This window comes from Chiloscyllium punctatum, chromosome 48 (genome assembly GCF_047496795.1).
Source record: "Chiloscyllium punctatum isolate Juve2018m chromosome 48, sChiPun1.3, whole genome shotgun sequence".
Lineage (NCBI taxonomy): Eukaryota > Metazoa > Chordata > Chondrichthyes > Orectolobiformes > Hemiscylliidae > Chiloscyllium > Chiloscyllium punctatum.
This window is the reverse complement of record NC_092786.1, coordinates 47,487,086-47,513,634: the sequence shown is the minus strand read 5'-3', so window position 1 is coordinate 47,513,634 and position 26,549 is coordinate 47,487,086. Positions and strand designations below refer to the sequence as shown.

The following is a 26,549-nucleotide window of genomic DNA, read 5'->3' as shown; positions in this document are numbered from 1 at the left end:
AATCCGACATGATTGTCCTACCAACCTGAGCCACTGAAATGTAAAGTCTTTCATATGGAGCTATTCAAAGGAACTTAGGAAATGAAACAGGAGTTGACCATCTAGCTCATGCTTGTTCCATCATTCAGTCAGATCTTGGCTGGTTTTCTACCTCAATGCTATTTCTCTGCAATATCCCCAAATATCTTATATATCTCAAAATTTATCATATTTTCTCTTAAATATCTTGACTCAAACCTGTGTACCCATGGATGTTAGGCCGGTTCTTTGGATTGCTAGTTCAGTAACATTACCACAGCGACCCCATCTTCTCAACAAATCATCAGTTAACGAAAGTCTAAGTCAGAGATTCAATAGGAACATCGAAAACAGAACTGTGTATATATTCGAGAAAGAAATACTTGTTTGAGGAGATAGTTCTCTAGGAAATAAATTAATTTATAGCTCTTTTGGGGAAGCTGTAGAAGAACAGGAGAAATGGGCCGAATGGTGGCCCGTGCTGCATGTTATAAAGAAATAAATTATGTTCTGTAGAAATGAGCTTTGTGGTTTAGGCTAGGTGATAAAATTTTCAATGAGGTAAAAACAACGACTGCAGATGCTGGAAACCAGATTCTGGATTAGTGGTGCTGGAAGAGCACAGCAGTTCAGGCAGCATCCAAGGAGCTTCGAAATCGACGTTTCGGACAAAAGCCCTTCATCAGGAATAAAATTCCTGATGAAGGGCTTTTGCCCGAAACGTCGATTTCGAAGCTCCTTGGATGCTACCTGAACTGCTGTGCTCTTCCAGCACTACTAATCCAGGATAAAATTTTCAATTCAATTCAATTCAATTTTCAAAGGCTGAGGGGGGACCTGATTGAGGTCCACAAATTATGAGGGGACACAGATTGAATCCATCTGTAAGAATTAACTTTTGCTCTCAGTGGGGGGTTGGATGTCACTTACTAGGCAGCACAGATTTAAGGTTAGGGACAGGTGGTTTAGAAAGGTTTTATGGAGAATTTGATTTCAGTCAGTCAGTCAAATTCCCTTCCTGAAATTGTACCAGAAGTGGAAAACATCGCAACATTGAAGACATATTTAGATGAGCACTTGAAATGCCATACTTTGCAAGGCTTTGGGCTAAATGTTGGGGAATAGGATGAGAGGAGTTAGACACTTGATGACTAGTATGGCCACAAAGGTCTGCAAGACCTTTCTCTATGCTGTATGCTGTGACTCTATCATTCCAAGAGCAGAAGATCAAAGGAATTGATAGTTCAGATAAACATATTTTTGAAAGTAGAACAGGTTGTTAAAACTATTCTGAAGCAAAATAGTATATAAATTCTAGGCATTATATTTAAATTAAAAAACACATAATACTGAAGAAAAGAGGTAAACATGTATAATTATGCTTAGACCATTGGCCGAACATTGCATTCAGTTTTGCATGGCTTACTTTTGGAAAGTTGTCAAGGTAATGGAAAGGGTGAAGAATCGATCTATTAAGATGATCTCATGGCTGAGAAGATCTAATAGAGATATGGAAAATTTAAGGCACCTTGATAAAGTGAGTCAGGAAGAATTGTTTCCACTTATTGTTATTGGAAGGACACAAAATTCACCAAGACAATGACTGCAAAGACTGGAAGAATTGTTTGTTGTTTATCTCTTAGTTTCTTCTAACTTTGGTGGTTGGGAAACTTCTAAAACCAATTTGGGGGAAAACTAATAGTCGTGCAGAAAAAAATGTGAGTTAATTAGGAAGAGTCACCATGAATTTATTGTGGAATAAATCTTGTTTAACTAACCTCTTGAAGTTTTTACATGAGCTAATTGAGAGGTTTGGTCAGTGCAATGCTGTTTATGGGTGTTATGGACGAGGTCAGACCACTCAAAACATTCTTAAGCAGGCAGCCCAGACCATAGCTATTACGAGGGGGCATAGCTTTAAATTAAGGGGTGGTAGGTATAGGACAGATGTTAGGGGTAGATTCTTTACTCAGCGAGTCGTGGGTTCATGGGATGCCCTGCCAGTAGCAGTGGTGGACTCGCCCTCTTTATGGGCATTTAAATGGGCATTGGATAGGCATATGGAGGATAGTGGGCTAGTGTAGGTTAGGTGGGCTTGGATCGACGCAACATCGAGGCCCAAAGGGCCTGTACTGTGCTGTATTTTTCTATGTTCTATGTTCTATGTTCTATGTTCTATAACTTTGCAATTTGTTTTGGTAAGTGTATAGTGAAAATTACCCAGGGTAAGCTAGCTAAGTTGACTATCAGGTTTAAAACAGACAAAAATGTATTCACAAAATTACACAATGAAACACAAAGAACAGAAGAAAGAACCCATAGAGAACTCAGTCTATCCAAACTAGACTTAATTATGCTGTTTCAAATATACACAACAGTCCCAACAAGCAAATCCCCTTTAAAAACGCTAAAAATGGAACATATGCTTACAGTTAGAAGGACGGAAGGAAAGAGAGTTTAGCAACCTGTTTCCACACAGCTGAACTCCTGACTAGTTCTGGACTGAACTATTCAGCTAAAGAGCCGACCACTCCCCTTTCATTATCCATGTCACTTCTAAAACTTGACCACTTTGGCCTGAAGTGTCCTCTGTTTACACATAAACAAAAGGCCTCTCAAAATCCTTTTTCATTTCTGTACCAAAATAGCCACCTCGGAGCCAGGAGAGTTTTTTATGACCCCTCTGAAAAAATTAACGACATAGTATCCTTGAGAAAAATAACAGCTTTTTAAAAAAGGGACCAGCTTTGTGACATGTGTTGTACATGAACTTCCAGAAGGCATTCGATACAGAGCCATAGAACAGACATGTGAATAATGTTAGAACTCATGGAATTCAAGGATCTGAAGCAAGATGGATACAAAACTGACCAGAAAAAGTAACAGCTAATGGTTACATTTTTTGGACTAGGGAAAAGTTTTTGATTTGATTTATTTATTACTGTCACATGCGTCTAAGCACAGTGAAAAGTTTTGATTTGTGTGCAGTACAGGCAGCTCATAACATACAAAGAGATAAAGATGACTGAACAGAGCAAAGAATACAAATTACAGCTGCAACAGAGTGAGGAATTCCTCAAGATTCAGCATTGGGACCTTTGCTTTTCATGCTATGTATTAATGATCTGGATTTTAGTGCACAGGGTACAATTTTTAAAAAATTGCCAATGATGTGAATCTTGGAAGCATTGTAAGCTAATTAGAACCTCAGCAGGAGAGGGACAATTTGGTGAAGTGGTGAATAGGTAAGAGATGAAGTTCACTTTGCAGAAATGTGAGGTATAACATTTGGTGGGAAGAACATAGAAATGTTACAAATTAAAGGATATCATATTAAATAAAAATTGTACTGAAGCAAAGTATTAACCATGTACAATTATTCTTAGATTATTGGTAGCAGAGAGATTTGGGTGCATTTCTACAAAAGGTGACAGAACACAAATAAATGGAGAAAACAAATAATAAAATGCACGGCATCCTAGGCTTTCTCAATACGGTGTAGATGCAGACCACACAAGAGCAAGGAGATTATATCAATCTTAAATAAGATACTAAGTTGGTCAGCAGGAAAGTTACATCCATTTATGAGCAGCAAACTTTCAGAAGGATGTGAAAGCTTTGAAGAGTTTTGTGAAAAAGGTTTCAGAGAATGGTTCTAGTGATGAGAAATTTCAGCGATGAAGTTAGATTGGGGAAGCTGGAACTCTTCACCTTAGAGAAGAATAAAAGGAGATTCTGATTTGAAACATTCAAAACGTTGAGAACTTTGGAGAGAGTAAACTGGGAGAAAATGTTCCCACTCACAAACCAACGATGGGGCATGAGTAAAAGAAGGAAAATTGATGTGAGGAAACTGCTTTCCATGCAGCGAGTGGTTAAGAGTTGGAATGCATTGGGTTCTGGAAGAAGGCAGATGAATAGCAGAGTTTGAGAACCAATGTAGACACAGTGGACTGAGTGGCCTCCATCTGGACTGCAACAATTCTGTAATTCTCATTTTTAGAGAGGAGTCAGGAAAGTGGCATTGAGGTCTAGATCTGATTAGCCATAATCCTCAATGGTAGATCAAGCTCTTGTGACTTACCAAGAATCCTTTTGTATTTAGATTAATTAGGCACAGAATACACTGTCATCTGCAGGTCAGTTAGGACGAGCAGTAAATGTTGGCCCTGCCTGTGATGTCCACATCCTATGAACAAACAAAGAGAAAGGAACAGTGAGAGAAACAAAATGCAGCATTGCTTTAAATGGAAACAGACAAGCAGATGAAAAATGAAGAAATAGTCTACAGAAATAGCAAGGACTGGGGCTAATTAAGGGTTCTTTCAAAGAGGTGGTGTGAGTGTGACAGGTCAAATGGCCTCCCTCTGTGCTATAAATTTCTGTCATTAGAGGGCAGGATCTGCCCCTTCTCACACAATGCTGAATGTTCTTTTTGAAGTATTTATTGTACTGCTTCTTCTGCAATGTACTCCCATTCTTTGACCTGTCAGAGATAATGGACTGGTAGGCCTTATGTTTGATATATTTCTCAAAGTAGACACTACATTTGAGATATCAAGTCTTGTAGAATCTGAATCATCTCTTTTGTGATTGACATTCTGGACTATATGCCAACTAACCAATATATTGTGTTGGTGTTCAGTCCCTTTATTCTGATAATGATCACACCCTGGTGACTCGTAGGTTTTAGTTCAGTGTATTACAAGGGAGTGACAATACTGTACGTCTTCCAGCAGCTTCTGACCTACGCACAAGATTCTGACACGGTTAAAGTAGTTTTTTTTAAAATATTGTCTCCTGCTTTAATCTTTGTTCCCTGCCCCTTCCACTGCTGTCGAGATAAGTGTATTGAACCTGGAAGATTCCGATGTGAACCTCATGTCTTTCTTCTCTTCCCTCTACTCTGTAGAATTGCCAGAGATCAGTGTGAGTCACAGTGATTTGTCAGTGAAGGCAGGAGATGATGCAGTGGTGACCTGCAATGGATCAGGCTCTCCACTTCCTGATGTGGACTGGAACGTCACTCACTTACACTCCATTGGCATCCATCAGGTGAGATAAAAGGAAACAAAGTTCATTTATATAGCATATTTCATGGGTATGGGATGTTCCAAAGTGCTGTGAGGCATTTTGAAGCGTAGTGGTTGCAGGAATTGTAATGTACAACAGCCAAACACAATTCATAATTATCGCCAATCACCCGTAAGCTGTATAATGGCTGGATGTTCTGTTATTGAAATGTTGGCTGAAGGTTACAAGGGTAACCCTCCTGCTCTTCAGAAGTCAATCACAATGCTTCAGGGATTTGTAAGGCAAAGTGAAAGTCTCGAGCATTTTATTCCTCTGAAAAACTACCTGCTGCATCATTTGTGCTGACCTGCAGCATTGGTGATAGTGAGGTACTGTAATTTTGTTGAAATGGAATGGTGTTAGTGATTGCTGATGAGGATTGTTGTTAACTGAGCCAGCAGTTGTTCTCAGTTGCTCTGTCCGTAGATTGTGTGTGGGAGGATGATAGTGGTGGTTGCTGACGTTGCCAGGGGTTGCAGTCGTTGCCAAGGTTTGTTGTTGTCAAGGGATGCTGCCATTCTCAAGGTTATTGTTGCTGAGGCGGATGGGCATTGTTACTGTTCGATGTTATCATAGGCCATTGTGGCATGATGCTGTGGCCAAAGGTAACTATTGTCGAAGGTTACCATTGTTGATTTTCTGATTGTCAAGATCACTGTTTAAGGTTTGCTGTTGCTGCATATAGTTGAAATCAAGGAATGCTGTCAATGTCAATACAGTAAAATTCTTTGACAGAGAATTATTACTCTACTGAATATTAGTATTTATGCACCAACACTGCCCTATTTAATAATGCTGATGGATGCACAATTTTGACACCTTTTACCTGTTGTCCCTCGAGCTGTAGCAGAGTCAACACCAGCGTGTAAATTAAAATCACTGATAAAGTGGAGTGAAGCTGTGGTGGAATGGGCAAATACAAGAATTCTCAGACATGAGCAGCACATAGATGAGACACATCTTTGATGAAAGCTGTCAGGCTGTGAAATGACTGACAGTCATTTGTTGGCTGAATATAACAGGCAGGGAACCAGGTAACCTTGCTGTTTGGATTGTTGTTTGCACAACTTGCATGTTTAGAAAAATGCAAAGGATGTTTTTCCGATCTGTAACATTCATATATTACAAGCGTTCACATAAACAGCATTCACATATCTTTCACAAGATATAACTCAACAAAAAACCTTAGCCCTTCACAATTCTATCTATTCTGAAAAGATAACAGGTTGGTTTTAAAACATACTCTGAATATCGAACTGAATCAAAGGCTGATTGTCAACAATTGAGGTCCCAGAGTCTCAATTTATATCTCACATTGTAGAAACAAATCATCACTCAATAGGTTTGACTGGGTGCTTGCTGAATTTCAATCCGATTTTTTCAAAATAATAACAGCTCTGAAAAGGTGATTTTGTTTCTCTTTTTCTGCTGGTTTCATTACTTGCCCAATCATACTGTATGGTGAAGCAACAACCTACACAGCTATCTCTAGCAGGCAATAGTAGCATCTTTTGGAGAGAAAGGAGTCATTTTATAGCATACACAGAAAGAATGGGACAAATGGCCTTCTGTGTTGCTGTATCATTTCAGGAAACATATTTAACCTATCCCTTTCTTAGAGATCATTTCCACTTTTCTGTGTTCTCCTTAGATACCTCACTCCCTCCTCTGTGTGACAAACCTAACTGCTCCTTAAACTCATTTCAACCAGTCCACTCCCATGGCAACTTAGTTCACAACTTCAGTGCGTGAAAATGTCACTGTCTTACCACTAACCTCCTCATGTTTAAACTCTGCCCTTTGATCTTTGATCCTGTCACTAAATTGGAACAAGGGGAATATTAATCTACGAAGGCATTGAGTAGAAGAATTGCTTTCGAAGTCAAGGCTTCAGGGGAGCAAAATATTCGCACAGTTCAGGTGGGTTTAATGGTCCTTAACTGTATTGACACATTTTACTGATTCCAACTTTAGCTGATGCTAGGTTAGCAAGACACTCATCTTGCTGCTGTTTGTGGGATCTTAATGATGTGCAAAATACCTCTGCAATGTTTGTCACAAAAACCTGGAACAATTCACTGAGAAGACGATAAATTTAAAAAAGCACTTTGGAAAACTCTAATCAGTTTGCCCAGTGCTCCTTTGCAGTCTCAAATTGTAAAAATAATTCCAGTGGATATTTGGGGTAGGGCTCAGGAGGGGGGGAGCATTGACTCTCAGCAGCTGGGAGACCAAAGGTATTGTAACCGACCCGGTATTTCCAAGCAACAAACTGAAGCAACCATCAGTGATTACCCTGAGGTGGGAGGGAGAGGGGGAGGGGGGAAGGAGGGAGCTGCAGGAAAGCAGAAAGGAGGATTAAGATGAATACTGTTGTCGTCACTAATCATTCTCGCTCTCTTTCTCTTTAGAATCACACTGTGATTGTAATCCTCATTCCCTGACCTTTAAAACAAGAATGAATTAAATTGAGGCAATTTTATGATTTGCGACGTGATGGTATATTAATTTACAGATGCCAGCCTCTTGCTTTGATTATTGGTGCTGCCTGGAGGGTGGTGTGTTAGGATATTAATGAGCTTGATGCTTAGCAATTTCACAAGCTGTGTAGCTAACTATTTAGTATTTGGGCTTCTTTCACATTCTGGACTGGAATTCTGATGTGTGCGATATTAACAGGAACTCTCAGGGTTCCTGATGCTGCAGTGTCCAATCAAATATCTCACCAGGTTACTTCGATATCCAAAGCATTGGGGCACAGATAGAGTCATAGAAGCAGATAGTCTCACCGATCAGGATCCCAAACTAAACTAGTCCCGCCTGCTCTTAGCCCATATTCCTCCCAATATTTCTTATTCACAGACTTTAGAGTGACATGGTGGCTCAATGGTTAGCACTGCTGCCTTATAGTGCTAGGGATGTGGGTTCGATTCCTACCTTGGGTGACTGTCTGTGTGGGTTCCCTCCCACAGTCCAAAAGATGTGCAGGTCAGGTGAATTGGCCATGCTAAATTTCCATGAGGTGCATTAGTCAGGGATAAATATAGGGTAGGGGTCTGGGTGGGTAACTTTTCAGAATTGTTTGGCTGAAGGGCCTGTTTCCATACTGTGGGTAATCTAATCTTATCCAAATGCTTTTTAAATGTTGTAAGTGAGCCCACATCCACCACTTCCTCTGGAAATTCACTCCACACATAAACCAACTCTGTGCTTCTTAAATCTTTCTCCTCTTAGTTCAAAGATATGCCCCCCAGCCTTGAAATCCCCCACCCTAGGGGACAAAAAACTGCCATTGTTATGCACCTTATCAATGCTCCTCATGATTTTAAAAACATCAATAAGGTTACCCCTCAACCTCCTATGTTCCACTGAAAAATATCCCAGTCTATTATTATATCTCAAATGCCCCATTCCTGGCTACATCCTGGCAAATTCAGATCCTTCCAGTCAATATTGTATTAACCAACATCAACTCACAGTGGCTTGGTTGTTAGCACCGCTGCCTCACAGCACCAGGGTCCCAGGTTTGATTCCAGCCTCGGGTGACTGTCTGTGTGGAGTTTGCACATTCTCCCCATGTCAGTGTGGATTTGCTCTGGTTTCCTCCCACATTCCAAACATGTACAGGTCAGGTGAATTGTCCACGGTTGTTAGGTGCATTAGTCAGAGGGGGGTGGGTTACTCTTCGGAGAGTCAGTGTAGACTTGTTGGGCTGAAGGGCCCCTTTCCACACTGTCGGGAACCTAATCTAAAAAAAACTCGGTTCTCTATAATTGTTTGGGGGATAGTGGGTAGAGATTAATTAGGTCAATTTACCTGATTGTTATGCTGATTGCTGGCAAGTAGTTATACACAGATATAGGGGAGGCAGGCTTAACTCTGGCTATAGTCAATTGACGGATACAGCACAGTAAGAAACAATTTGCATTTATATAGCACTTGCCTCATCCTCAGGGCACCCCAAAATATTTCAAAGCCAATGTGCGATTTTCTTTTAAAGTATAGCACCTATATCCTGAATTTTATATAACACAGAACTATTTCCCTGTTGCTTTTGTGGGCATGCTTTCATTTGTGCACAGCAAGCAGCAAATAACTCAATGTTTTAGCTGGCTGAGAAATGAATCGTCCCTCAGGACACATTGCAAGAATGCCCCTGCTCGCATTCATAAATATGTGTTGGGATCTCGTGCATTCACTGGAGCAGACTGATGCGGAACATTTCACCTGAAAGGCAGCGTTCCAGAGAAGCCACTTTCATCGATGTGATGGTCTGGATTATATGTCCCTGTTTTGCAGTAGAGTTTGAAAATATCACCTGTGAGTCCAAGCTTGCTACTGCTGTGCAAGATGTAATGGATTACAGAGCACTAACTGTTCTTTAAAGTATCTCAGCTGGAGACAGTGCCTTTGAATACTTATTCTTGCAAGTGTTATTGTCTATGTTACTATATTTCGGTGATAGGCAGCATCATAAACACTAATGCTTTCATTCTACACAATAACAGCAGTGTCTACCATCTACGCAGCCTGTCAAGGCTTCCTCATCAATATCTTCCAACCACATGATGTCTCCAACTTAAAAGAATAGGGAAAGTAGAAGGAAGGTTCCCCTCCAGGTTACACATCATCCAGACTTGAAATATAACCCAGTTCCTTGATTGTAACCGGGGAGGATTCCTGGAACTACCTTCCTGACAGCACTATGAGTTTACCCACTTCATGTGGACTGCAACAGTTCAGGAAGATGACCCACCACCATCTCTTGGGCAAGTAGAGAATGGGATTAAACACTGACCTGGTCAGGGTTGCCCACACCACACCTGTTAAAGATCAAAGAGAAAGGTCTGGTCTGTGCTAGAGGGTGGAATAATTGCCCTTTCCTGTGTTGAATATGGAGGTGGTGGGAGCATTTCATGAGGTAGGAAGATGCCAGGAAGGACCCCACCATTTTCTTGCCTCTATCTCAATGAAGTTTGGACAGGAAGGCTTGCCATCCCACCACCTAATCAGGCCCCCAAGTAGATAGTTAATGCCCAGTAAGGGCCTCATCTGCCAATGTTGGTATTCACTAAGTGGCTGTACAGATCAAACACTATCTCCTCACAAAGAGGGTATGGGTTAGTTTCCTTCAGTGTGTTTATACTGTGCTTTAAGAATAGTTAAAGTACAAAGGGAGGTAATTGGACTATTTATGCCACTGAATAAAATTTATGCCCTCCATTATTCAAAATGGTACATAACTCCTCGTGCTTTAGTGGATATTGCTATTGCCTCTCAACTGAAAACTCAAGATTCAAGCCACACACCAGGATTTATTAGCCACAGAAAGGGTATTTGGAGAATTACAATCGTATTTAGTGTGCTGACTGGCTAGCCATGGTCATGTGATGTCTACCTCTGCTGTAAGAGCCTTTGTGTGCAGTCTGTGGGAGTCATGAAATATCTACCACAGTGTCACTGTGGTACTGCAGGAAATGTGTGGATTTTTACAGCTTTAAGAGAGGCAGCACCTGAAAGAAACAGCAAGACAGAAGGATAAATAAACAACAACTTTGAATTTCTGGGTGAGTCAAAATGGTTGAGAATTGTACATTCCCTCATGCTATGGAAATGAAAGGCAATATGAGACAGAATTAGAATTTTTTTCCACTTCATGGCAAAACTATAAAATGCCCACAGGATTAATTTAGAAACTTAAATGAAATAACTGCACAGAGGCCGGTATCCTGTCACCAAGTCACCCTTTATTTACACGAGCACAGTAAGTTCAGTCTGACAACACTCATTCCCTAGAGAATCATAGAATCACTACAATATGGAAGCAGGCCATTCAGCCCACTACACCGTCCCTCTGAACACCATTCCAACCAGACCCAACCCCGCCCCATCTCACCCCACCCGCTACCCTATCCACATAACTCTGGATTTGCCATGGCTAACCCACCTAGCCTGCACACCTTTAGACAGTGGGAGGAAACCCACACAGACACAGGGAGAATATACAAACTCCACACAGATCGAGGCTGGAATCAAATCCGGGTCCCTGGCATTGTGAGACAGCAGTGCTAACCACTGAGCCACCTCAAGAGTGAGGAGGCACTCTGAGACTCTTGTTTGTATCTGTCACAGCTAAAGCTCACTGATTAGCCCAGGTTAACAGGAATCCCATACTCAACAAGGAGATCCACCTGGCCAACTTGTTTCAATCACGACACTAAGCAAGTAAGAATAAAACCGACTATCTACATTGGGGACAAAGTGCTCCAAGCTCAGATCTCACGAAAAGCCAAACAGGAGAGACTTTAGAAGCTTTGAAGACATACTATAAACCCCATATAGTGAACAATATATGCTCAACACCAGAACTCAGGGGAGAGGGAGACTATTGGTTAGTAAAAGACTTGGTGAGCTGAGGCCAGTAATTTAGCTTCATGCAGGCAAAGTTCCACCTCCTACAACTCATCGGCAGAGGTGCAAGTTCTGAGGCAGTGTGTCAGCTCAACCTAAATAGCTGCTGTCCCTCTGGTCAGTACATGTCTCTGGACCAAAAAATGTAGTTAATTATTAATTACCTCAGAATGCCTTAAGTAGTTGGAGTAGTTGTGAGCAGTTGTATCAATTTGCGACAAAGTCTGAAAGGAATGAGGCTGCATAGACCACACAGCATTGATTAGATTAGATTACTTACAGTGTGGAAACAGGCCCTTCGGCCCAACAAGTCCACACCGCCCTGCCGAAGCACAACCCACCCACACCCCTACATCTACCCCTTACCTAACACTACGGGCAATTTAGCATGGCCAATTCACCTGACCTGCACATCTTTGGACTGTGGGAGGAAACCGGAGCACCCGGAGGAAACCCACGCAGACACGGGGAGAATGTGCAAACTCCACACAGAGAGTCGCCCGGGAATTGAACCCGGGTCTCTGGCACTGTGAGGCAGCAGTGCTAACCACTGTGCCACCGTGCCGCCCTAAACCTTTAACATCGCTGTGTCAAAATCTTGTGGGTGAACATGCAGTGGTTCAAGGGGGAAGTAAGCTTCTCAAGGGCAATTAGGGATAGACATTTACATTTGAAATAAAAAGACATCTTCAGGATTTTCTTTGCAGGGTTGAGATGACAAATTCCTCTCACTGTCTCCCCTCTTTCCCCAAATTCCCAACCCCCCTTCATCTCCAACCTTGCCCCCCAACCTCAGCCCTCAACCTCCTCCACAACCCCAAAACAGCATCCCCCTTCTATTCCTCCCCAATCACCAATGCTCCCACCTCTCCCCCAGTCACCACCCCCTTACCACCCACCTCACCCCCAAACCTTCCCCCCAACCATACTCCTAACCCACAATCTCCCCATCCACCATCCCCCCTCACGCCCATCTCCACCCCGATCTCCTGCGACATCTACCTCCCCATTCCCCTCACCCACCTATCTCCCTCTCAACATCTTCTTCCATTCCCCCAGCCTCACCGTTATCCTTGAGCTGTGTGCAATTCCTGTACTTGAACGTAGAACTTCCTCAGGAAATGTGTTCAATGCAAACTGCCTGTCTTCATGTTCTCGATTTAATGAGTGATCAATTTGTGAGTGGCCCGGTTGTATGCTTGTGATACAATATTGAGAGTATCCCGTGGAGTGTGTCTACGATCAACCACTGTTTTGAAGTAATTTATAGAGTTGGGAATCAGGGTTTGATTTTTAAATCACTCAATAATGAGTTTGCATTTGAATTATAGGACAGCCTGTGTTTTAAGTAGAGCTGAAAATGTGTTGCTGGAAAAGCGCAGCAGGTCAGGCAGCATCCAAGGAGCAGTAGAATCGACGTTTCGGGCATGAGCCCTTCCTGAAGAAGGGCTCATGCCCGAAACGTCGATTCTCCTGTTCCTTGGATGCTGCCTGACCTGCTGCGCTTTTCCAGCAACACATTTTCAGCTCTGATCTCCAGCATCTGCAGTCCTCACTTTCTCCTGTGTTTTAATTAGCCCACTTTGCATGTATAAATTGCTTTCCATTAACATACTTAATACATTTTCCATAACACACATTCTCCATGTATTTTTTATAGTCTGGATTCTGTCATTTACTGAAAATTTACAAATATTTACAAGCATAATGTCGCAAAAACTACTGCTCCCTTCCTGCTCTCCACTGACTACAAACTGAACAGTGTGGTATCTTAATTATTCTGTTCCTCTTGGCTCCCTCCATTTGTAGAGCAAGGTTTCCTTCTTGTGTACTTTCAAACAGTTTGATTTTCCTCTTGTGTCTATTTTGTAGCACCACACAGTAGCTGCATAGGGCAGATGATTTATTTCCTTAGCTCTGGGTAAAGAAACTTCCTCGCCAGTGCGAGTAGAGCCAGAATATAAGTGAATAGTCCAAAACGAATTGAGTTCAGAAAATGGGAGTGAGGGCGCTGGAGTTTGTGTGTTTGTACACAAATGTCCTTACAGTGTTTGCATGCATGCTTAAATCATAGAATCAGAGTCATACAGCACGGAAACAGACCCTCCAGTCCAACTCCTCCATACCAACTGCGTTTCCCAAACTAAACTAGTTCCACTTGTCTGTGTTTGGCCCGTATCCCTCTAAGTATTTCCTGTACCTGTCCAAATGCCTTTTAAATGTTGTAACTAGACCATTTCATTATACCTATGGACCATTCTCTATGTGAAAACGTTCCCCTTTAAGAATCCTAACTGCAGAAAAAGGCCATTATGTCTACAATGACTTTGCAAAGAACATCCCTTATCCTTTCCTTGCCACCCAGCATTTAAACGTGGCCCATCCACCTAACCTATACACCAAGGGGAACTTGCAAACTTCACATAGAAAGTCACCCCCAGGCTGGAATTGAACCTAGGTCCCTGGCCCTGTGAGGCAGCAGTGCTAACCACTGTGCTACACTTTAAGGTCATGGAGTAGGTGTGCGTACAAGAAGGGGCCCTGATTGGTGTACTCGTGCAGGTGTTAGACTATGAGAATGAGTCTAGCCTCTGTGAGTGCACCTTGGGACACATCAGAACAGATCTGAACTAAGCTTAAAGTTTAAGAGCTTGATGTTTCATTTTAATGTTAACAGCCTCTTGCATCCCAGATTGGGATTCAAGTCTTTAATGCACAGAACAATGTTAGTATAAACGCAGCAAAGTATTTGAATTTAGTGTGTACATGAAGGACTGGGGGACATAGCTACAAAACTACTGAACATGAAACTGTGCCAAATCCTTCCTGTTCAGGTGTGGTTTCTAATTGCTAACATTCCCATTTCTAAATTGGTTCCTTGTCGATACATACCTCACCCAGAACTGAAGATTGTAGCATATATGCTATCTATGACCATGTTTGTTGGTCTGTCTTTGAATGAGAAACTAAACCCAGATGTCTTCTGCCTGCTCAAGCTAATGATAGTTGTGAATCCAAAGCACCTAGTCATAGAGTCATAGAGATGTACAACACGGAAACAGATCCTTCAGTTCAACTCATCCACGCTGATCCGATATCCTAAATAAATCTAGTCCCATTTGCCAGCACTTGGCCCATATTCCCCTAAGCCCTTGCTGTTCATATGCTCATCCAGATGCCTTTTAACTGTTGCAATTGTGCCAGCCTGCATCACTTCCTCTGGCAGCTCATTCCAAACACGCACCACTCTTTGCATGAAAAAGTTGCCCCTTAGATCCCTTTTAAATCTTTCTGCTTTCACCTTAAACCTATGCCCTCTAGTTTTGGACTCTCTCACCCCAGGGAAAACTGCCCCTCATGATTTTATAAACCTCTGTAAGGTCACTCCTCAGCTTCCGACACTCCATGGAAAACAGCCCTAGTCTATTCAGCCTCTCCCTATAGCTGAAACCCTCCAATCCTGGCAACATCCTTGTAAATGTTTTCTCAATCTTTTCAAGTTTCACAACATCCTTCCCATGGCAGGGAGACCAGAATTGCACACAGTATTCCAATAGTGGCCTAACCAATGTCCTGTACAGCCGCAACGTGACCTCCCAACTCATATACTCAATGTACAGATCAACAAAGGTAAGTGTACCAAATGCCATTTTCACTATCCTATTTATGTGCAGCTCCACTTACAAGGAATTCACAAAGCAAAAGCCTTGCCTAACTCAAAACCAGTAAATTCTAGTTTCTTGAGTCCTTCTCTTTTAATGCCTGTCATACTGATTTTGTCATTCTGACAGACTCATGGTTAAAAAAGAAGCAACAGGAGTCCAGACAAAGACAAGCTTAAGATTTCACTATTCCCTCGAAATTGGGTCTGCCAATCAGAATTGCTAAGTGTAATGTCAAAGTTATAACAGCATTTAGACATATGACAATAGTACATTTATTGTTCGTTGAAAGGCAGAAACACTGTAGAAATACAGAATTACATCAGACAAATGAAGATCATTCATGTCCACATTTGTTCTCAACGCAAGCAATGCAAAGCTAATTTTGCTGTCTCTCTTGAATAAGGTTCTGAGGGTGTTAATATTCATGTCACAGTAGTTCCACCCATTCTACCGATGTCTTCCAGTCTGTGGGTGAAAACAAGGTATTCTACTCTAGCTTTTGGAGGGAGTGGATGTATCCATACCAGCTTCCTAGGTTTTGAATAATTATAATTGACCAAATATAATTGTACTTGTTACTATCAGGCAATAAATCTTGTTATCCAAGAACAGTACCTCCTCCGTAGCTACTCAACTGTGCTGTGTTCTCTGTCACTAATCACTTGATAGGCCAATGGAACAGAGGGGGATTGGAGACAGTGAGTGACGTATAATCTCACAGTGGTAAAGGGGGAAATATCGTAAGGTCCTGGCAGTGGTCATCTGGAAAGTTATCACACTCTCTGCATTTTTCTGTATCTTCCTCTGAATTATCAAATATTTAAACTTTCCCCAAAATGTTTGTCCAAAATTTCTTCCAAAGGTGCATCAACCACTTTGTGGGTAAAGATTTCACAATCCAGTAACTCTCTGCACAAAGGCATTTCTGCCTCGTGCTCTCAGCAACAAGTTCAACATGAATGTGTCACAAGTGCCACCTCTCAGTAGCTAAGTGCATAACCTCTCTGACTGAGAGGTTGTGAGTCATGGAGAAGTCATGTGTCCAAACCAACACTGTATACTAAGAGTTAGCTGCTCACAACTATTTAAAATACCCCAAAATAATTTGGTCAGAAAGACTGGTCATTTTTGAGCTAAAGGACTGCTATGTTTTGTATTGTTTATTCCCCTGTTTTTTCCTACTGTGCTGTCACGTGGAGAATGACTCATCTATGATACTGAGAGAGCTGGAGTTGCACGTGTCTGTTGTCAGTTGGCTCTTATCAAAGAGGCCAGACGATGGCTTAGATGTGACTGCATTAATGACAGCAATAAGTAATGGCATTAACACCAGAAGTGTATACAGTGATGCAAATCCCAGAGTCATGTGCTTTAGAACTGGAAAGGAAGCTCTAACTTAGTGTGAAGATAATAAGTGCATGGATCAAGCTGTAAATAAAGAGTTCTTTCAGTTTCAATGGAGCCAAGCAGCATTACTTCAGGTCAAGCACTGTTTAGTCTCCCAAAGTACACAATAGGGCTTTTCGATCAGTTGAGTTACAGTTTAGGATTCATAATAATAGGAACAGGAGTAGGCCTTTCAGTCAGTCATCCCTTTTCATCTTTCAGGAAGGTCATGGTTGATCTATTGTGGTCTCAACTCCACTTTCATGTCTGTCCCCTGGAACCCTTGCATTCATTGTCAATCAAAAATGTATCTAACCCGGTCTTGAAGAAATTCAATGACACAGTCTCCACAACTTCCTGAAGCAGAGAATTCCACAAACTAGAGACCTATGAAAGAAAAAGAATAGCCTTAATTTGTGTCTGAAATGTTGGACCTCTTCTTTTTAAACAGTGCTGACTAGTATGCATCTCCTTCACTGGAGAAAACATGCCTTCCAACTCTCCCACCTCCTCCCAAAACCTCCTCATTCCCCTCCCCACACCCCTACTCCCCGTCCCCACCAATCAGTTCCACTGTCAACCCCACTCAGGATCTTGTCTTCATTAAAGAGATTACCTCTCATTTTTTCTAAGCTCCATTGTGCGTGTTTCCAACCTGCCCAGCTTTCTTTGTAAGGTAAGCAGTTCATCCCAGGAATGAGTGAAGTGCACCTTCAATAAACTGCTTCTAAGGTACTTGAAACTTTTTCAAATAAGGAGACCAAAATTGTACACTGTACTCCGGCTATGATTTCACTACACTTCTGTGCAGCTGTGGTAAAACATCTCTTTTATTTTCCCATCCGCTTAGACACAAGTCTGACATTCCATTTGCCATGTCATTGTCGGACGCTCCCTGACATTTGATTTTATCGTAAAAGCAATGCCCTGGTTTCATCTACAGTGGCGTGTAACTCCATTCCCTGAGCTCCTGCAGTCTCTCGATGCAATGGTCTAATCAATCTGACTGCACTGCAAACTCATACCCATACATAACCATCTCAAAAGACTGCTTCCCTTTTCTGAAGAGCATGTGATAGGCACACACAGACTGAGTATCTCTCTGTCACTTGCAAAGCCAGGGAAGTGGATTTGTAGGGTTTTGGTGGATTCCAAGTTATTGCATTTTCTGAATAAACCTGGCGCATAGACAAATGATCAAAATAATAATCGAGATTTGTCTGACATGTTGGAGAGTCTGGAATCATACCAAATCTTCAGAAAGTTTTCTCCTTGAGACAGAGGAAACAGCATCCTGGTACTCAGAAATAATTTTCAGACAGTGATACGACCCTGGAAATATCAACTCAGTTCTTTGGATCCTGTGTCAAGGTTCCTACGTACAATGTCCACGTCACAGTATTATATAGCACTCAATTGACACAATTGTACTTGTATCCATTTGGACAACAGGAGCTATGTGCTTGTCAAAAATATAGCCAAATTACTGGGTTGCTCAGAGAATCTACATTGACCAATTAGCTCTGAGTTGCCACCCAGGTAAATAGTGCGGTGAAGAAGGCATATGGCGTACTGGCTTTTATTGGTAGAGGCATTGAGTTCCGGAATCCTGAGGTCATGTTGCAGTTGTATAAGACTCTAGTGCGGCCGCATCTGGAGTATTGTGTGCAGTTTTGGTCGCCATACTATAGGAAGGATGTGGAGGCACTGGAACGGGTGCAGAGGAGGTTTACCAGGATGTTGCCTGGTATGGTAGGAAGATCGTATGAGGAAAGGCTGAGGCACTTGGGGTTGTTTTCATTGGAGAAAAGAAGGTTTAGGGGTGACTTGATAGAGGTGTACAAGATGATTAGGGGTTTAGATAGGGTTGACCATGAGAACCTTTTTCCACGTACGGAGTCAGCTATTACGAGGGGGCATAGCTTTAAATTAAGGGGTGGTAGGTATAGGACAGATGTTAGGGGTAGATTCTTTACTCAGCGAGTTGTGAGTTCATGGAATGCCCTGCCAGTAGCAGTGGTGGACTTTCCCTCTTTATGGGCATTTAAACAGGCATTGGATAGACATATGGAGGATAGTGGGCTAGTGAAGGTTAGGTAGGCTTGGATCGGCGCAACATCGAGGGCCAAAGGGCCTGTACTGTGCTGTATGTTTCTATGTTCTATGTTCTATATATATATATATATATATATATACATGTATTTTATATATATATATATATATATATAAAACTGTGCAGCAGTCTGACTGACTGAAACTATGTCTTAAATATTGCAGCGTTCTGAGTTTCATGATCCATGATCAGATTTGATTAAATTTCCAGAATTAGGAATGTACATATCCTTTACACAGAGTGAGTGGACAATTCAGGGTCTACTAAGCGTAGGAGACAGAAACCGAGTGGGAACATGATGAGACTGGCACTTATTGGATTCCAAACAAATGACACCAGTGAGGGGCTGGCTCTCTAGGCAGGCAGACCTAGTTGAAGAGTAATGCATAGTCAAGAAGACCAGTGAGCAGTGTGGTAGCAACATGCATCATCCAGTTCATCCTCAAGTGTTTGTTAAAATACCTTGGGCTCAGGTCAAGAGGCTGATTTTTCTAAACTGCGTCTGAATGTTAGATGCGGAAAAAAAAGACAAGTGACTTCTCTGATACAGACATCAGTTGAATTTTTAATTTGTATCAGAGGCATGCCCCTTGGGGAATGTGAGAACTAACCTAAAGCATGTATTCCTGCAATTCTGGGCCCTCATTAATTATTGCCGCCAGCTGCCTGGATTTTCTAGATTTCCTGTGGATCTCAGGGCAGGAATTCTTCATTTTCTTTATTCTTTGTCTCCCTGCCAGACCAACAATAATCTGACAATGGTCTCCGCTGTAAATCTGACCCTATTTAATGTTGATCAGAAGGACAATGGAAAACTGCTGACCTGCATCGCAGAAAACGTGGTGGGGATGACGAACGCCTCAGTGGTGTTACATGTTTACTGTAAGTATGGATTAAATGGCAACTTACTGCTGTAAGCAGACACAGTTGGGGGGGGGGGGGGGGGGGGGGGGTGGTGGGGGAGGGGTTCCAACATTCAGTTATTTTTGGTTAAGTTGGACCAAATGGCTGCCTCCTGTTGGGTATGATTAAAAGCTATCCTTTAGCAAGCATTGGGCCTCAGATTGCTCTTACAGACGAATGACCAGACAGCGCAGTTATGATTTGGGGACTGTGCACATTCAGGAATATGTACATTGCATCAGTCCCCGGCTAAAGTGTCTCTTATGGTGGGTAAAATTTTTGTTTTCATGTTTGTTTTTTTATCCTAGTCTGATTACTGATCCTTATACATTGCTTGATTTCTTAAGTCTGTGTTTGGAACTCGAGAGTCCATTGACAGGCTCTCTGCAGAAGCTGCTGACGAAAAGGCCTGGAGCTCCCTGTAAAGAGTCCCTGTATATTGAAAACTCTGAGACATTTAAAATTATAAAATACAGCTGTTTGGCTCAGGACTATAGTCAAAAATGTGTTGCACTGAAATAAATAAGATATACAGTTGAATCCAAATTTAACACGTCGAACTGTAATGAGCTTAAATACTATTTTCTCTTTTCAAACTTGCAGTTCCTCCTCATATCAGTGAGTTATCAGAGCCTGAACAGCGACACATGCACTGCATTGAGTTCACCGTCTTTGGCAACCCTTTGCCCACCATTCATTGGTTGCACCGGGGCCACCGGTTGAATGAGACCGAATATATCAAAACCAAGGTCTACGATGAGTCCACGGACTGGCTCCATGGGTGCTTGCTCTTTGACAAGCCGACCCACTACAACAATGGGAACTATACACTTGTGGCCGAAAATGACTTGGGAGTGGAGACAGAGACGGTCTATGCTCATTTCCTGGGTATCCCATTTCCTGGTACGTATCCCAACTGTTTTTATTGTGCATCCTGGAACATTGGCAAAAGTTTAACTCCATATGGGCCTGAAGTCTGACCGAGGCATTAGTTCTCAACTGCAGAATCTATCAGAATCAAGACTGTTGTGTGATCACAATGGGATGAGTGAGGGAAACTAGGGACATTTCTTTAATGGCTGTTTTCAAAACAAAAGCATACTCTATGTTTATTTTCCTTTTTAAGGATCATTTTTAAGGATTCTATAGACTGTTTGCTAATTCCTGATGAAGGGCTTTTGCCCGAAATGTCGATTTCGAAGCTACTTGGATGCTGCCTGAACTGCTGTGCTCTTCCAGCACCACTAATCCAGAATCTGGTTTCCAGCATCTGCAGTCATTGTTTTTACCTCTGCATACGCTGCCTACCAATTCGTCTGTTCTGGGTTTGTAAGCTGCACAAACTCAAATTAGTTGATCAGCTGTAAAGTTTGCTTCATAACCTATGATGTGTTTTACCATTTTAGATAAACTAATCCACAGAATTAATCAGTTTCTGATGAGTGGTTGATCATTACACCATTGTCATTAATATGAAAGAAAATAGTTCAGGCCAAAAATGTCACAACGGTGATTCCTCTGCCATCTAGCCAGAGTCAGCTGAAAAGACTACAGAATTTTGCAAATATCATTTTGATGGATTTAACATAAATCTCTGAATTTGCAAACTCAGTACTCTAATGCTGATTCCATAATAATTTAAGTGTGAAAATCCTTTCTTTTCTAGTGGAAGAATAATTAAGATCAATTTTCTGTACATCAAGAACAATTACTTAATTGAATGCTCCAACCTTCATGAGATTCTTGAAATAATATGGGGTTATTAAGGGAATTTCTTAGTATTTGCTGGATTCAGGGTTGTGCTGATTGCCTTGGATATCACTGCTAACTGCTACTGAACTAAGTTCCTGCAAACTGACAAGCTGGAGTGTAACAAAGCAAAGCTTTCTGATCACATCTTAGGCTGTGTACCATCGAATTCTACAATCTCTCTCGACCAAAATATTTGTACTGTTTTTTGTACTTTTCCTGCCAAAATGGACAAGTTCACACTTAGCCATATGATACATCATCTACCCACTGTTTTTGCGCATTTATTTCACCTGGTCCATATCTATGTAGATGTACTTACTAGAGAAGGTGCAAAACTTGATCTACTCTTGGGAAATAAGGCAGGGCAGGTGACTGAGATGTCAGTGGGGGAGCACTTTGGGGCCAGCGACCATAATTCTATTTGTTTTAAAATAGTAATGGAAAAGGATAAACCAGATCTAAAAGTTGAAGTTCTAAATTGGAGAAAGGCCAATTTTGATGGTATTAGGCAAGAACTTTCGAAAGCTGATTGGAGGCAGATGTTCGCAGGTAAAGGGACGACTGGAAAATGGGAAGCCTTCAGAAATGAGATAACAAGAATCCAGAGAAAGTATATTCCTGTCAGGGTGAAAGGGAAAGCTGGTAGGTATAAGGAATGCTGGATGACTAAAGAAATTGAGAGTTTGGTTAAGAAAAAGAAGGAAGCATATGTCAGGTATAGACAGGATAGATCAAGTGAATCCTTAGAAGAGTACAAAGAAAATAGGAGTATACTTAAGAGGGAAATCAGGAGGGTAAAACATGAGATAGCTATGGCAAATAGAATTAAGGAGAATCCAAAGGGTCTTTACAAATATATTAAGGACAAAAGGGTAACTAGGGAGAGAATAGGGCCCCTCAAAGATCAGCAAGGTGGCCTTTGTGTGGAGCCACAGAAAATGGGGGAGATACTAAATGAATATTTTGCATCAGTATTTACTGTGGAAAAGGATATGGAAGATATAGACTGTAGGGAAATAGATGGTGACATCTTGCAAAATATCCAGATTACAGAGGAGGAAGTGCTGGATATCTTGACATGGTTAAAAGTGGATAAATCCCCAGGACCTGATCAGGTGTACCCGAGAACTCTGTGGGAAGCTAGAGAAGTGATTGTTGGGCCTCTTGCTGAGATATTTGTATCATCGATAGTCACAGGTGAGGTGCCGGAAGACTGAAAGTTGGCTAACTTGGTGCCACTGTTCAAGAAGGGCGGTAAAGACAAGCCAGGGAACTATAGACTAGTGAGCCTGACCTCATTGGTGGGCAAGTTGTTGGAGGGAATCCTGAGGGACAGGATGTACATGTATTTGGGAAGGCAAGGACTGATTCAGGATAGTCAACATGGCTTTGTGCATGGGGAATCATGTCTCACAAACTTGATTGAGTTTTTTGAAGAAGTAACAAACAAGGTTGATGAGGGCAGAGCAGTAGATGTGATCTGTATGGACTTCAGTAAGGTGTTCGACAAGGTTCCCCATGGGAGACTGATTAGCAAGGTTAGATCTCATGGAATACAGGGAGAACTAGCCATTTGGATACAGAACTGGCTCAAAGGTAGAAGACAGAGGGTGGTGGTGGAGGGTTGTTTTTCAGACTGGAGGCCTGTGACCAGAGGAGGGCCACAAGGATCGGTGCTGGGTCCTCTACTTCTTGTCATTTACATAAATGATTTGGATGCGAGCATAAGAGGTACAGTTAGTAAGTTTTCAGATGACACCAAAATTGGAGGTGTAATGGACAGCGAAGAGGATTACCTCAGATTACAACAGGATCTGGACCAGATGGGCCAATGGGCTGAGAAGTGGCAGATGGAGTTTAATTCAGATAAATGTGAGGTGCTGCATTTTGGGAAAGCAAATCTTAGCAGGACTTATACACTTCATCGTAAGGTCCTAGGGAGTGTTGCTGAACAAAGAGACCTTGGAGTGCAGGTTCATAGCTCCTTGAAAGTGGAGTCACAGGTAGGTAGGATAATGAAGAAGGCGTTTGGTATGTTTTCCTTTATTGGTCAGAGTATTGAGTACAGGAGTTGGGAGGTCATGTTGCGGCTGTACAGGACATTGGTTAGGCCACTGTTGGAATATTGCATGCGATTCTGGTCTCCTTCCTATCGGAAAGATGTTGTGAAACTTGAAAGGGTTGAGAAAAGATTTACAATGATGTTGCCAGTGTTGGAGAATCTGAGCTACAGGGAGTGGCTGAATAGGCTGGGGCTGTTTTCCCAGGAGCATCAGAGGCTGAGGGGTGACCTTTTAGAGGTTTACAAAATTATGAGGGGCATGGATAGGATAAATAGTCAAAGTCTTTTCCCTGGGGTTGGGGATTCCAGAACTAGAGGGCATAGGCTTAGGGTGAGAGGGGAAAGATATAAAAGAGACCTAAGAGGCAGCTTTTTCACACAGTGGGTGGTACGTGTATGGAATGAGCTGCCAGAGGATGTGGTGGAGGCTGGTACAATTGCAACATTTAAGAGGCATCTGGATGAGTATATGAATAGGAAGGGTTTGTAGGGATATGGGCCGGGTTCTGGCAGGTGGGACTAGATTGGGTTGGGATATCTAGTCGGCATGGACGGGTTGGACAGAAGGGTCTGTTTCCATGCTGTATATCTCTATGACTCTATGACTCTGTATCCCTATGCAGAATATCAAACTCCTCTGGACAAATTACTTGCATTACAATGCACCTTTTAAGTTATTATGGACTTTGTTGGAGAATCAAGTTCACTTTTCTCACATAGTTCACCAACCAAAACCATCCAAAACACATTTTTCTCATGACTTTGTGAAGATGTTTAAAATTCTTTTTCATTTGAGCAGTGCAATTTCTTAAACATAAACTATGCATGTTCTCTGTACTGTATTTTTTCACCAAATCTTGCTTGGAGGTAGTTGGGGTATTGCAGTACCCATCTTGCGCAATTGTATAATGCATATGGATGTAGAGTACACAGATGCCCTAGATGTCAATGTGTTTCTAGCCATTTGTTTCGTGGACAGGTTCACAGTGTGCAGGGCAGAGGAATGCTTCGAGAGTTTGGCTTGTATTAAACAAAGTGTAAACAGCTGGACTTACTTGAAAGCAAATTCAGAAATTGGGGAGTACTGTGTGGTTGCGTAGTTACTTCATGATGAGGTTTGTCTGATTTTGATCTTGTTGGATGCCTGCAGTAATGTACTTTCTGAGTTCCTTTAGTGTTGTATTGCCATATTACCAATCTTTGTACTTAATAATATGTGTCATTTTGACCAGTCTGTATTCCTGGGAGAGGGTTGTTTGAGCTAGCTTGCTGCTTCCAGTCCTCCTATGTCTCAGGCCGATCTAAAGATTAATGGTAGAGGATATGCAACTGTACCTATAGAAGTGGTACTGTTCATAGGTAGCAAGGTTTATTTCCTCCTAGCATTAAGGACAACTAGATTTGGTCAGGCGTAATCGCTCAGACCTTAGGGAGGTGGAGTTGAAACATCTGCTGACTCCAAGAGCTAGAGTAAAACTCTTGATCTCCACTCAGAGATTGCATGTATGATCAGTGGAGTGGGGGAAGCCAATGAACATGAACATTAATACCTTTGGAACCATTGCCTTATACAGCACATTTTGCCTTCCTGTCAGACAGATACAGTGTGGTTCAGCAATTGCATAGAGGAAACATGCAGTGGGCTTCATTTCCTTGATGCGAAACTTTCATCAGTACTTCTCAAGTTTGAATACAAGCTGCAGAAGTATTTCCTATGACAGTCTCAGTGGGTCTGCCTCTAACTGGTTTGAGACAACATGCTTCACATTGTTACTGAATCATTAACAGACCCTTCACCTCAACAGTAAGGCATCATTACTTCCTCTCAGAGTGGTGATATTGAAAATTCATTTGCATCTGCAGCACCTCATTAAACTGTCTGGCTCTGAGTCATGTGTCGTGGCTGGGAGACAGCACCTTGCATCCAGAATTGCCCATCAGAGTAGAGCTACTCTCCGAGAGCAGATTCGAGAGCGTTGAGAGTGTAGGTGGACAGTGCCCCCGCACTCAGTATGCAGAAACCGACCCTTTTCATGACTAAAGTGAGTCGGAAATCCAGCAGATCACCAACTCCGAGCACATGTGAAGAGGGTGTGACACTGCTTTGGGGTTACACTCTGTGCAGTACCAAAACAAAGCAGGGTGATCATCTCCTCCAGGAATATCCCATCTGGAGTCAGGCTGTCACCTGCCCTAAGGTGATGCTCTCATGTTTGTAATCTCCTTCAGGCAAAACCTGTAACTGCAGCCTGCTGTCTACAAAGATCTCAGGAGCCTGAGGGAGGAAATAGGCCAGCAGCCATCTTAGGAAATGCCTCACATGAGGCTGATCTTTTCTTCAGTACGTCAGATTACAAGGGATACTTCACCCAGTTGAGATTTTTAAGTACATACATCCCCCTTTAAATGAACTTTGTAGTTACTAGGATACCAACCTTTGTGGACTTTCATTTCCTACTCGTCAGTTTTGTTTTTACTTATGAACATGAGAAATAAGAGCATGTGAAGAACCATTTGGCTCCTTGAGCCTGATCTGCCATTCACTACAATCAAGGGTGATCAGTCTCAACTGCACTTTTCCCATTACCCTCGATTTCCGAGAGTCCATGAATCTGTCTCTCTCAGCCGTAACTGTGTTCGATGATGTACCATCGGCAACCATTTAGGGCAGAGAATCATAGAATCCCTACAGTGCGGATACAGACACTTCAGCCCATGAAGTCCACACAGAGCCTGTGAAGAGCATTCCACTCAGACCTACCCCCTCTCAGTAACCCTGCATTTCCCATGGCTAACCCATCCAGCTGGACACTGTGGGCAATTTAGCATGGCCGATCCACCTAACCTGCACATCTTTGGACAGTGGGAGGGAACCAGAGCACCTGGAGGAAAGTCACAAAGACACAGGGAAAATGTGTAAACTCCTCACAGACAATTGCTCGAGGGTGGAATTAAACTCAGGTCCCTGGCGCTATGAGGCTACAGTGCTAACCACTGAGCCACCGTGCTGCCCAAGATGTTCTGAAGAGAGGTCACTGGACCCGAAACATTAACTCTGCTTTCTTTCCACAAGTGCTGCCAGATCGGCTGAGTTTCACCAGCAATATCTGTTGTTGTTTCCAAAATCGATCTCTTTACCTAAGATAGCGAACCCATGTTCTAGATT

General features: G+C 42.2%; 1 protein-coding gene across 1 annotated transcript in view; it reads left to right on the top strand.

The window, feature by feature from the left end:
- LOC140468981 (NT-3 growth factor receptor-like) overlaps positions 1 to 26,549 on the top strand; it is a 758,188-nt gene that overhangs the window by 384,128 nt on the left and 347,511 nt on the right. Inside the window, exons 6-8 of the mRNA XM_072565139.1 lie at positions 4,931 to 5,073; positions 19,407 to 19,548; positions 20,173 to 20,472. Of these exons, the coding sequence (XP_072421240.1) occupies positions 4,931 to 5,073; positions 19,407 to 19,548; positions 20,173 to 20,472 (585 nt within the window). The remainder of the gene's footprint in view (positions 1 to 4,930; positions 5,074 to 19,406; positions 19,549 to 20,172; positions 20,473 to 26,549) is intronic.